The 13,052-nt window shown below is 37.7% G+C and overlaps 1 protein-coding gene across 1 annotated transcript in view; it reads left to right on the forward strand.

Annotated features, from left to right (window-relative positions):
• The window catches only part of RNF217 (ring finger protein 217), a 50,992-nt gene extending 39,765 nt beyond the window's left edge, over positions 1-11,227 (forward strand). The window contains exons 4-6 of the mRNA XM_062488773.1: positions 3,316-3,517; positions 8,953-9,024; positions 11,117-11,227. Coding sequence (XP_062344757.1) covers positions 3,316-3,517; positions 8,953-9,024; positions 11,117-11,190 — 348 coding nt within the window. The 3' untranslated portion in view covers positions 11,191-11,227. The remainder of the gene's footprint in view (positions 1-3,315; positions 3,518-8,952; positions 9,025-11,116) is intronic.
• The last annotated feature ends 1,825 nt before the right edge of the window (positions 11,228-13,052 follow it).

The raw sequence follows: 13,052 nt of genomic DNA on the forward strand, positions 1-13,052 counted from the left end.
TCTGATTCATGTAAGTGTTATCAAATAATTCAGGGCATAGTTTTTTGGAAACATTCTGGAAATTAATTCTCATCCTCTGGAGGAAGGAGAGTCCTTATTTGTATACAGAGGGATAAAGCTGTGCAGGTTTTCTTCAGGGGTGGAGGAGACATCCTCAGACTCATCCTCAGAACTCTTGGCAGTGATTTCCCTAGATTTCTGTCAGAGGGCATGTAACATGCAGAGAGGGTAAAATGAGGGTCTGAAATAGCCACTGTGCTACTTCAGTTGTCTACTTAAGACTCTGAACTGGATCTGTTTGCCCTTGGTGTGTAGTTTTCGCCGCTGTTGTTCTGGAAGCTATTCTTGGGTTTCTGAATGGCTAAACCTTCCCCTGTAAGCTCTGGTATCTGAGCCATCAGCGATGGCTTTCTCAACCTATAGATTTGTAATCCATCTCTGTCACTGCATTATCTGGAGGGCACAGAGGCATGCCCATGTGAACCAGAGATGAAGTTGATCTGGTGAGATGTCATGTCTTAGGCTTTTAAGCAGCCTGACCAAATGATACAAAGTTCACCTGGCATCGTCAGTCTGCAAAGCATGTGATAGGGAGTCCAAGCCCTGCATCTATGGTTTGTGGGGTTTTTTCACTTGTTTTTTTGTTTTTTTTTTTTAATCAAGTCTTTTCTCACTGGAAAAAAAGGAAAGGTTTTGCAATAAAAAGGTAAGGGCAGGTACAGCCGGTTGTTCCAGATTCGTGGCATTTGAACACAGTTATATGTGCAGATGAGTAGTGACTAAAATATTTTTATGGTTTGCTTTCTGAAGAAGCAAGCATGAAGCGCATGTAGTTGCAGTATTTGTCTGTAAGAAAATAAATCCTTATCTGCTTTCATGTTTCAAGAGGACAGTGTGTCTGGAGAATTTGGGGTAGAAACATGTAGGTTGGCAAGTGATTCAGGAGTAATGCGTGACTAACTGGAGCTGGGAGTTTTTCAGGAAAGCATGGTCAGAAGGATGGCAGGCAGTTTCTAAGAGGTGGATATTTCTGAAATATATGAATGGTAGAACATAAAGGGCTATTGCTAGCATCTGCTTGAAGTTCTTACCTCCAAAAAAATGAACTTATTTTTGAAATGTGAAGTAATTTTGGCTTGCATCTAGGGTTTTTATAGGTTCCAGTATTCTACAGAATTTCAATGAGAATGAATGGTAACTTAATTGGGTTGGTAAATTAGAGAAGAGAGAGGAAAATTCAACAGTCTTGGTTCAAAAAGAAAATAAAGCAACCACTTAATTCTCATTAGTCACAAAATCTAATTCCCTCATTTAGATTTTTAAGGTAGAATCAGCAGATGAGGAAAACTGCCCTTTAAATTTCAGGTCTTTATAGTTGCTCTTTTAAGTTTGTGCCCTGAAAAATTGATTTGAATTAAATGTTAAAGTCAATTTGTCAAAATACTTTAAGTCACTATTAAAATTCCTTCATTGTCAGTTGAAGTTAATCTGAGGAATTACAGTAAATAAACTGGCTCCATAATTTGGGTCAACATTTTTTTCATGTCTAACCTGAGAAGTAAGAAGTTGAACTGACAATGTAATGTCCCTTTAAAAAAAAAAAACAAACAACTGTGTATATCTTCTTAAGTTATACTTAAGTTGGTATAATATTGAGTAGACTTCTCTTTCCACTTTGCCTTCTGTCAGTGCTTAATTGTGAAAGTTTTGAAGTCAAGTGGCTTATAAAGCTCATCAGCAATGGTGTTTTTTTAGATGCTTCTGGAAAACAGGGCAACAGTAATGCAGCAGAATTCCATGGGGTAGAGGGGGACATTTGCTTGGTCAGACAAATTTTAAGTCTACTAGAATACTTGCCCACTAGAAAGCATTTTTTTTAATGGCCCAATTCTTTCTCTTTTGAATGTCTTTCCCCTCTTTTGTATACAAGCAGCATTTGAAAGCATAGAAACGCAAATCCTGAGATCACTACTGTGGCATAAGGATGCTGGCAGGTTTATGCAGAACTACTGTTACCTTTGTAACTCTTTTACCTTGAGTGTTGCAGGTGGAAAGCATCACTTTGTTGCATGTATGAAGTGCCAGTTTCAGTAGCTGTTTGGGCAAGCAAGGTGAAAGGCCCAGATCCCCTGATCAGCATCAAAAAACAAATGCATTTGACTGTCTCAAGAATGGATACCCCATGAGGAGTCATGAGCTTCTCTGAAGCTCACTGAGCTTTCAGTGTCTCTGGTGCTTGCAGGGCCACTGACTGGTCATGCCATGTCTTTGCCCGTAGTTCCCTGCAAAATAAATATGTGTAGGTAAGTATGGGAGTTTCAGGAGGCATGGATTTATCTGTTGCAAGTTTCAACAGGTGAAATTCAAATTGGATGTAATGGAAAAAAGTATTCCTAGGGAGGCTGATGAAGCATAGTATAGATGGCTCAAAGAGGCTATGACATACACATGCTTGGAAATTTTTTTAATCTAGTGGGATGAGACCTGGAGCAATCTGATCTGTCTGGAGTTATCCCAGCTTGGAGTTAGGGGTTAAAATAGATGACCCCCAAGCATCACTTTCAACCTCAATTATTAGGCTATCTCCCATTCCACTGTGGAAAGTGGTCTTGGAATGCAGGATGCGGAACTATTTATGCAGGCAATCAGTAGAAAGATGGCTGTAGAAGTGGGGCAGCCCTGTCTCATGCTGTGCTATGGGTATCATGAAAGCTTGGTATAATTTTTTTTTATTCCACATAGTTTGTGCAATTTTTTTATTTTTTTAAATTTTTTTTTAAGAAGGAGAAAGCATCCATACTTCTCAAATCATGCACTGTAACAGCAGTGTCTTTCTGGTGTTTATTACAAAATGCCAAATCAATTTGTGATGGAAAAGGGAGTGGTACCACAGGTGGCCTAAGAGGGTAACCCATCTGTGGAGGGGTCAAATAGAGTTCATAACTACGTTGAATGTTTTGGCTTTACTTTTAATAAAGTTTGGTGCTAACATATCCACTTCAGCAATAAAACCAAAACTTCAGTAAGGGCAAGAATTCTCATCTGATATGAAGAGTAACAAGAAAGGAGGATTATGTAGGAAGGAAATGGGAATCTGGAAACAATGGAACTCACATTTAATGCTCTCACATGCCTTAGAAAACCATTATTGTCTTAAGACAGCTGCAAGATTAATTAATGAAAATACTGACTTAGCAGGGGGTTGCTTGCCACTTCTTTTCATCTGGCACATGAGCTGCCCTGGGTACTGCCCACTTTCCGTGCTTAGGAACGGGGAGAAAATAATACTTTTTTCTTTTCCTTCTGCTCATACAGATCCACATCCAGAGAACCGAAGGGTGTGACCACATGACCTGTTCACAGTGTAACACTAATTTCTGTTACCGTTGTGGGGAGAGATACCGCCAGCTCCGCTTCTTTGGAGATCACACGTCAAACCTCAGTATCTTTGGATGCAAATACCGCTACCTCCCCGAGAGACCACATTTAAGGAGATTAGTGCGGGGCTCTGTCTGTGGTGAGTGGATTAATGCTCCTTGTGGAGAGATGCACAATGAAGTGACTGGGGGGATAGGGTGTTAATAGTTAAATTAAGACTGGTGGTCTAAAGGATTGGTTGGGCTACTTGTTTTTCAGTTATTCAAAAGGTAGCTTATTAAGTATATTTAAATATATGACATTTGCCCTCCCTGTTTAGTTGGACTGTGTATGATTAAGTATTGTGTCTTCTGATTGCTTGTTTCCTGATTTTTTTAATAATACATAAGCAAACTGGGAAAGTGCTGTCAATATGCATGTTGCTGGCTGTATTTGTTATTCTGAAGATATGTTGGAGAAATGGGTCAGAGGAGGAGCTTTATTTAAATGAACTTTGGTGTAAGTCTGTTTCAATTAAGTGCTCTTTGGATTTGAACCTGATGTGAGTTGAAAAACTCGAGGTTTTCCCATGTAAATAGGAGGACATGGTTTTAACTCAGCTTTACTTCAGCTAAAATAAACTTGAAACAAAATACAACTTATATACATTAATTTTGCTCACAAAAGTATGATGCCGAAAATTTTATTAAGCAAAACGGCACTCATAATTTGCTTTTGAGCCAGATAGATATCTGTCTCAACCTATAGAAGCACAAGATAATAAAGTAGACTCTCATATTATGTGGTGTCTTTCATATATGTGAAGATCAGTCATTTTAGTGAGTTCACGGCATGTACGGTGACCTATATTGTTACAGGAAATTTATGTCTTAGCTGTCAAAAACTGGGAACCTATCCAGCAAAATAGAACTTTTCGTACTTTTAATTAAGGCATAAAAATTGGAGATGACTTGTAGTTCACCTAGGATGAGGAAATGCTTTGAGCTTTGATTATAGAGGTAAAGGCAAGAGACAGAACATGTGGGAAAAAGCAGACCTGAGGTGAAAACATTACTCCTAAGCCAGATGTGTGCCACCAAGAAAATTAGGTGGTTTCCAGAGTAACATAAAAATTAACACACAAACTCATAGACCTGATAATAAAAATGCCAGTCTTCCTGCTCTGCATTGTGGGAGATTCCTAAACCAGGAGCGCTTGTTTTAAAGGAGTGACAATGTGTCATCCAAAGCCCTTAGTTCGACCTCAGGAGCTTGCATGGCTTTGGTAACAAACTTTGAGAGAAGTGATTTAAAGATACAGAAATAACTAGGAAGGAGATGAGGATAGAAAATGATTGGAAGTGCCTACTCTGAAACATTTTGTAGAGATGAATTGCAACACATGAGAAGATCTAGTCTAGATGAAAGATAGTACTGGCATTAGGGCACATGAATATAAACATTCATTAATAAATTTAGTCTTAAACTAAGAGAACTGTTTCAAAGCACTTATTAAGGTTGCAGAAGAGCTTTTAGTAATAGCCACAATGGCAAACAATGTAAGCTGTTTTTAAATAGATCTTGTTATATTTGGTGTAAATAGTCTCTGCTGTAGCAACAGATTGTACTTGGAGACACTACCAAGTCAGTGCTACTCACATGCAGAATCATGGGTAACCTTATTAGAATCATAGAATAGGCTATCTGTGGGAGAGTGGTGAGGTGTTGCTAAATATGTGGAGGTTTTGTATGACTTTTTGCTGTATTGCTTTGGAGAAGGAATACTTTAATAGGTGTGATTTTGTAGCCATGTGGAGTGAAGTTTTCTTGGGTTGTTTCTAAAATTTGGCTAGGTAGAATGTGTACAAAGATCACCTCATGGCAGGCTGGTGTGCTGTCATAATTTCTGTTGAGAAGCAAGTGCATACAGTCACAAACTGCTCTGCAGTAAAAAGAAGGGAAAAGTATTTATGGCATGAATTGGAACATACTTTTCATAAACCAGCTGTTATGTAAAGGTGATAGTAATCACAGAAAGAAGAAAGGCCTAGAGTAGAAGTGATCTCTGACATTTCTCTCTCTTCTTTAGCCAGCATGGTTTTTAGAGAAGCTGTCCTGTGACCAGTACAGTCAAGTGAAACTGTTTTTATTCTTCCATCCCAGCAGACTTCGAGTTTTCATTCTCATTATAATTGTTGGGCTCAATTGGTGAGGGCAGAATGTTTGGTTATAGCTGGAATCAGTGATGAATTATACAGGAAGGAAAAGCATGTTTAGCTGTCTTAGTGTAGTCAAGATGCCACTGGAACGCCACCTGGATTCAGCTGATGAATTGTATTCAAAATCAATAGCTAGGTACTTCATGGATCTGTAACAAGACACAACATGTAATGAAGATATTAAGGTGAATTTTTTTGTTGTTGTTGTTGTTGGGTTTTTTTGTTTTTTGTTTTTTTTTTTTTGCTTAGCAACCAGCATTTCAGATAGCATTCTGGAAGCTGGATGTTTTCAGATCTGACTGATGGTTATTCCTGTCCCAGGTGCAGAGCACAAGGTTCACTTCATGTAGGCATGACTTTGAGCCTCACAGGAGGCAGCATGCATTTTTGTGATCCAGCCTTCATTAGCAACTTCATATTTTAGTTGGTCTGACCTGTAAGAAGTTGTCCCTATACACTTGATAAGACTCTCTAAAAACAAACGCAGGCTTTTATTTGAATGTACGTCTACATAGATACTGCTGGTTTGATTTGTAAGTAGACATTTTTATTGTCTCTGCTTAAACAATTATATTTAGACTCAAAAGATAAAATGTAGTATTTCTTATGTTAGTGATTAAATCTGTTTTATAAAACTAGTTTATTTTTTTTTTTTATGTGGCAAAGAATTCTTATAAGGATATGTGGAGGTTTGGATATATTAGCCTAAAACCTGTAACTAAACCCTAAGTGAGGCAAGGGAAAAGTATGGCCTCATGTTTCCTGAAATTACTCTGTTATTTTGCAAAAATACATGGCTTTCTATATCACAAATAAGGCAACCCCTCTGAAACACCTGCAAATATAGTTTTTATACTACCACAAATGTCTGCATCTGCATGCTGGGTCACCCAATAGAGAAATAGGTTACCATTAATTTGAGTGCAATTGTAAAAAGGTTCTGTTTCAATTGCTTTTTGTTAAGTTGCCCTTAAAAGCTAGCTTTGGACAACAGCAAACTGGCTGTCATAACCTACTGCTGAGATCACCACATGGGCTAATGACCCAAGATTTTATTCAGCTCTGAGGCAGGTATTACATTTGCTCTCTGTGCTCTCAGTCTCGGAGCTATCAGACATAGGACAGTTTAGTGCCTGCAGCAAACATCCTTAGTCTCAGTGACATTTCTTGGTGTGTCATGGTTCCCTCTAAAATTAAGAGCCTCATAATCCTTTGCACTATGACAAATGATGTTTGTCAAACTGGAATTGGATATAAAGTAGTTTTCAATTCTGACATATAAAACTGAGTATTTTGTAATTGTTTCATACAATGCAGATAAAAAGGATTGGAGCAAATAGTACATAGCTGCTGCTTTGCCAGTGATTGCTGCTGTTTGTACTCTTCCTGATGGCCACATTTGCAAATCTTGTTCACCTTGTCTTGTTTGTGTATTTTTGTTTAGAAAGGTAAAGAAATATTAAGGATTTGAATGTGACAGATACAGAAATAGAAAAAGTGTTTGTTTTGAAATTTGGTCTTTGGATATAATGCACTGATAGCCAAAAGAATATATGGTCTCATCATGATGAAAAGTCATTTTATTCTGTAAGATCTTGGAACTACAAAATATTCATATTCACAGGTAGAAGGAATGACCCTTCTCAAACTTTATTTCAGTTCTGAGTTTGTCAAATGTAAGTAAATAAGTTCTTGAATTAGCCCATGAAGTGCTCCTTGTGTCTGAAATTCTAATTGTATGCTAGCCTAGCCCTTCCCATAGACTCTGTTTGTGTATACTCAGTCCCTAGTTCAGTGATTTAAGTTCTAAATAATTCTGGTACCAAACATCATAATTTTCTAGCATTCTAATTACATGGCTGTTAATGAAGTAAGGAGTTCATACCTTAAGCCTCTAATATTTTACAAGCTTTACTTGAAATTGTTGAAGGCTCTGGTAATGTTTTAAAATGCTTTTAATTTCTTATTTTTGGACCTTTCTTGAGGTTTTCCTTCACTTTGCATTCATTTCTCTGTCTACACTTAATATTGTATTTGACAATTTGTGTGTGTATAGAACACAGCTCAGTGGAGCGCCAGGAAGGTATGCCATTAGGATGCCTAGCAACTAGAGTAATACAAATATTTGCCAATATTTTTTTCTTCTAGGAATTAATGTTTCCCACCCACAACACTCCCATGAAATTTAAAAGCTATCAAAACAGAGCAGGAAAAGGACCAGTTCATTTAACTGCTGTAAATATTTCCAAAATATCTCATTTTTCCTTCAGACTGCTCAAATTAGTGTCTCAGGTTATGGAAAGGTTTACATCATTATTGAACGAAGTAATCCACTTTCTGAAATCTGATATGAGTGGCTTGAAAGAGGGAAGGACATGGAAGAAAGAGGTAACAAACTCAATTTTTCTCCCATTCTAGAGGCGATCTTTCAAACACATACCTAACTTAGAGAATTGCAGAATTTCAAGTCCCTGCTCAGACTGCTGGTGTATCAGTAAAAATGCCTGCCCTCCTGCATTTTCCGACAGCTCAGTTTAAGTGATGTCTTGGACCCAGATGCTCAGCCAGCAGAGCCAGGGAGATTCTTCCATTAAAAGCAGGCAATGCAAGGAAGATAGCTTGGGTTCTGGTTCAGTTTCAAATTCATTTTTTTCAGCAAGATCCCTGCTTCACTCGGTGAACGTCTACAAATCATGAACTCATCAAAAATAAAGAATATGAACATGCTTTATTTCTTCTTGGTCTTATGCTCTAGCTGGTGTGCTGCTCAACATTGCTGCTCTACTCATGTAAGGGCCACAACATATCCTTATAAATGTAGATCCAAAATAGACTTGGCTGTGGTTTGACTTAGACCTAAGTCACAGCTGTACATGAGCACTTCGCTGTAGCCTTTTAAAGCGAGCAGAAATGTATTTAGAGGTGATGGTCTCATCACCTTGAGCTAACCTAAACTTTCCAAGATGCTAGTTTGCTTGGCATCTCTCCAGGCTGGTTGCTGTGCAGTAGGATTCCAGAGAAGCCAAATTATAGTAGCTTTATAGCTATCACATTCCTGTCAATGCTTGAGGGATTTCAGAATGGAAACAGAAATAAATGAAAGCTGTTAATGTATGAAATAAGCTGTGCTCAGAGAGTTGTGGTGGGTGAAGAGGGCAGAAAAAAATGTGTGTAGGGAGCTCACTGTGTTGTGATAGCTCCTGGCTGAATTTGTAGGATGAAATTACAAAGAGGGATCTTATTTGTAGAGCTAAAAAAATAGTATTTTAAAAATAATAGGTTTAAATGTTTTCCGATATTAAAATATTTATGAATTGTTGGAAAGGAAAAATTAAAAATTTCTTCTTTGAACTATTTAATGCATTTTGTATTTCAGCTGGAAAACTACTCATTACACCCCTAATATTGGTTCTGGGACTGGCACTGGGAGCCGTAGCTGTTGTAATAGGTAAGAGTTACATTTGTGAATGAATCTAATCCTGCTTATGGAGTGACTTTCTCTATATGACATCCTAAAGACGTAGAGACAAAGTACAGATTTCACAGATACTGTTTTAGTGTTAAACACATGAGTTTTTTTCTATTTTTTAAAAAATTTTTGCTTATTAGCTTTATTTTTGTTGCCATTTATTTGATTTTCCAAATAAATGTCTTTAACTGCTTTCAATAAACTAGCAAAAAGTCCAGAGTAACTTAAACATAATCCTGGGGCCTGACTGACTTGGACCCAGCCTTTAATCACCCTGTTGAATCACATAAGAACTTGGCCATGAGAGTAACAAGATTTTTGGGGACCTAAGGCCTAGTCCCAAGAGCTCACCAGCTTGAAGATGCAAAAGCAACAAAGCAGCAAGTTGGGATGAGTCAGTCTCAAAACATGGTCCAGCACGAAGGCTGCCAAACTGTATTCTATCACAAACACTGGTACTGTGAAATCATTTGATTACAGTGCCAAAACTCTGTTAATGTGGTTGTATTAACGTGGGCACGGATATTTCAGCAAAGCTGTTCTTTGCCTGGCTTAGCTGAGTTTTCCTGCAGAAAGGAGATTAGCTGTGACGACAAGGCACAGTTTTGCTCATGTGAGTGCATATCCACTCTTTATGTTGGCAGCAATATGTCATACAGGAATCGTGCTGCTTCACAGCTTTTCATCAAACTGTTTATTCCAATGAGAATTTGCAGTGCATGCCCAACCCTGAGGTATATTGGGATCTGGCTCCTTTCTTTTGAGATAATAAAGCCAAAATACACCAGGATAGTTATAACAATAAGGTTGTAAGTAACCAATCAACCTATAACCGATGTACTATTACAGCTTTTCTAGACTACATCTGGCCAAATAAGGAATATTGCTGTAATTTCTGTATTTAGATCAACCATCTTCACTGAAGAGTGTGGGTGATGTTGAGTTTAAATGTTTATTCTATTCAATAGCATTTTTATGCCAATATTTTAAACAATAAAGACTTCTTAATGCCAGTAAATCTTATTTTGGTCTGCAATCTGGTATAACCTATGGTGTGGAAAAAAACCCCACATTTTTATATGTACTAAAAGTTAAGAGGGTTTTGCAGTAATGTAGTAACAATAATAATCAGAATGCCATTGAAGTCTCATCCTAGGCTTGGCTGGATAAGATGCAATCAAAGCCAGAAGTATGAGCAGTCCCAAAAACATTGATTATTTATAGAAAACTTTTAGTTTTGTGGTAATTAGAGCAATATTTGCTGCCAACCATTATTAGAGTAATCTCAGTTACACAGCTGTAAACCATACTGCACCATTTACAAGGCTATTGAGCAAAGCCCTGTGATTCTAGTAGCCTTTTGTTCTATGTTACCACTGTAGTGGTGTCTGAAAAGAAAATCTTCAGCCATTTCAGCCAGCTGGTGGCAAGAGAAAGGGGAAGATGCTTCTCATTTGAGTGTGAGAGTACAAACTATTTGACAAATTATTTTTCACCTGAATGGTTGTGATGTATTTGTTTATTTTTGTTTTTACAGCTTTCTTTGTCTCAAAAGACTTTTAAGAATAAAAAGTTCCCTGTCCAGGCAAGGATAAACACTTGATGCTATTCAAGATAAACATTTGGTATTACTTCACGGTAGATCAGGACATTCATAAAAATAAATAAAAAGTAAAACTATAACATTCTGTCTCTATTGCATGTGAATCTAATTGAAAACTAATTTAGTTACATCAGCTTTGAATTTAGATCTAAGAATTTCCAGAGTGCTTTTGAAAGTTTTGTGTTTGTACCTTATCCAAACAGCATGGTTCAGAAATTCATTTGTCAGAGATGAGTGTAGGGTTAGCAGGAATTTGTTGTAATGGAAGCAGTAAGTGTAGCTTAACTCATTATCAAAGACACTGTTTGTTGCAGGCTTGTATTTTTTTCTGCTTGTCCAAATGCCTGGTCTAAATTCTCTTGAGGCATGAAAAGTTCCATCTGAATACCTGTATCTAAAGAACATAACACACGCACAAAGGATTGCATTTAATTATGTTATTTTTCTCATGTTTCCTTCTTTTGGCAGGTTTATTTGTATTTCCGATCTACTGCCTTTGTAAAAAGCAGAGGAAAAGGTCACGGACAGGTATGCCCTGGTGAGGACGGACGTTACTCTCCTGAACTGAGCTGGTCCTGCAAGGGCTATCCGTGTTTTGTGTGACAGAGCAATACAGTGCTGGTTACAGCATCAAAGCCACCACCCTGGAAGAAGAATGGGGGCTCTCCTACCACCTTCCCTCAGCTGAAAACACTACTGCAGACCAGAAAGCCTCTTTGCTCTGGTGCACTCTCAACAAGATGGGCCCCCTGACTGCTGCTTTTTAATGTCTTTGGTTTGGGGTTTTTTAGTTATGACTTTGGAGGGCTTTTTTTGAGTCTAAGTTTGTGAACCAGACAATCCAAGTCTGTATTGTAGCCACAACTTTACTACCGAATTGGCCTGTGAAGAAAGCATTTAACTGCTAACATATGCTCGTTTAACTTCAGCATCAGCCTTTAAGGTGGAAATGCTTACAAGTGTTTGGACTCTTACTGTATACTGAGCGTGCAACTTTTGGTATTAAAAACTACTTCTGTAAATAACTTCCATCACACAGCATTCTGTTCAGCATACCGAAACCCCATCACATGCCAGAGCATGACAGCTGGTTGTCTTCTGAGTGCTCCTGCTAGTGGAGTGCACATTGCCACCGCCAAACTGCAGTGCCTCAGAGGGAAATACCCTTAGTGCTGAAGCGCCGTGATACTTAAGAATATGGTGATTGGTTTCACTTCAGTAATTTATTTATGACAGTCTGTTAATATTAATGGCAGGGGGCGTGACAAGATTTGTTACAACAGGACTTCATTTTTAAATTCTCACAGTACAGAAAAAATTGGAAGGGTTTAGATAACAAGATATGTCAGTGGCCTAATCTGTCCCAAGATATCCCTGAAGTGTGTTTGCAGGGAAGCTGGAAACCTGATCTTTTGTTCTGACTTGGAATATTATAGACATGCTACACACTACCTGTGTGAGGATTGACTTGTTGAAATTTTATAAACTAAGTAGCACATTTTGTTTGTTTGTTCCTTTGAGTAGGCTACTACTGCATAAGTCTTGGAGTATCCACTGATGTCTCATGAGGAAAATCTCTGAACCAGAGTAAGGGAAGCGATCATAAATTCTTAGGAGACCACTTCATTCTAACTTTCTGTTTCCAGTGTTTCTCTTCCTGGCACATGATGATTCTGAAGAAAATAGCTGTCTTTGCTCTTTTTTTCTTAAATTCCACTGTTTGCTACCAAACCGCTTTCTCAGTGCATCACGACAAAAGCAGTGTAATTCAGCACAAGGAATCAGTTACTGAGAATTCCTACACTTTTAATTTTAATCCAAATTTATCATATAAATATAACTTAAAAAACGAGAATAAGTTTATTTAGATAGAACACTGAAACAATAAAGAAGGGAGCTGAATAAGAAAAATAACTACTTCATACTGTAAAAATACAGGCTAATCTTAAAGAAAAGAAGATTGGGTTTGTACTGTGAAGGTACTTCTTTTCAGTGTGTGTGAAGATACACGTGTTTATATTTATGTTTGTGTATATATGGGAAAAGGGGAAACAGGAAGATGGGAAATGTCCTTAAGAGTCTACTGACTTCAAAAATTAGGCTTACAAATGACGTATCATTTAATAGGATGTACTTTGTACCACTTCCTTTGAAAATTGTTGTTAAATCTGAATCCAGTTGCAATTTTCAAGCATATAGTGTTCTGCCCCACCAACATAGTACTGTTATAAGATACTTTGACTTCAAAGCCTCAGTGGAAGAAGCTGATGACTTTTGTTTACCTGGAAACACAAATATCAGCTTACCATAGTTGGCTAGTATGCTTGTTTTCTGTCAGCTTCTGGTTTTGTTTTCTTGGCAGTTTTTTTTTCCAAGCACACATAGTAGTCGATCACTATTTAAT

Source organism: Cinclus cinclus, chromosome 3 (assembly GCF_963662255.1).
Source record: "Cinclus cinclus chromosome 3, bCinCin1.1, whole genome shotgun sequence".
NCBI lineage: Eukaryota > Metazoa > Chordata > Aves > Passeriformes > Cinclidae > Cinclus > Cinclus cinclus.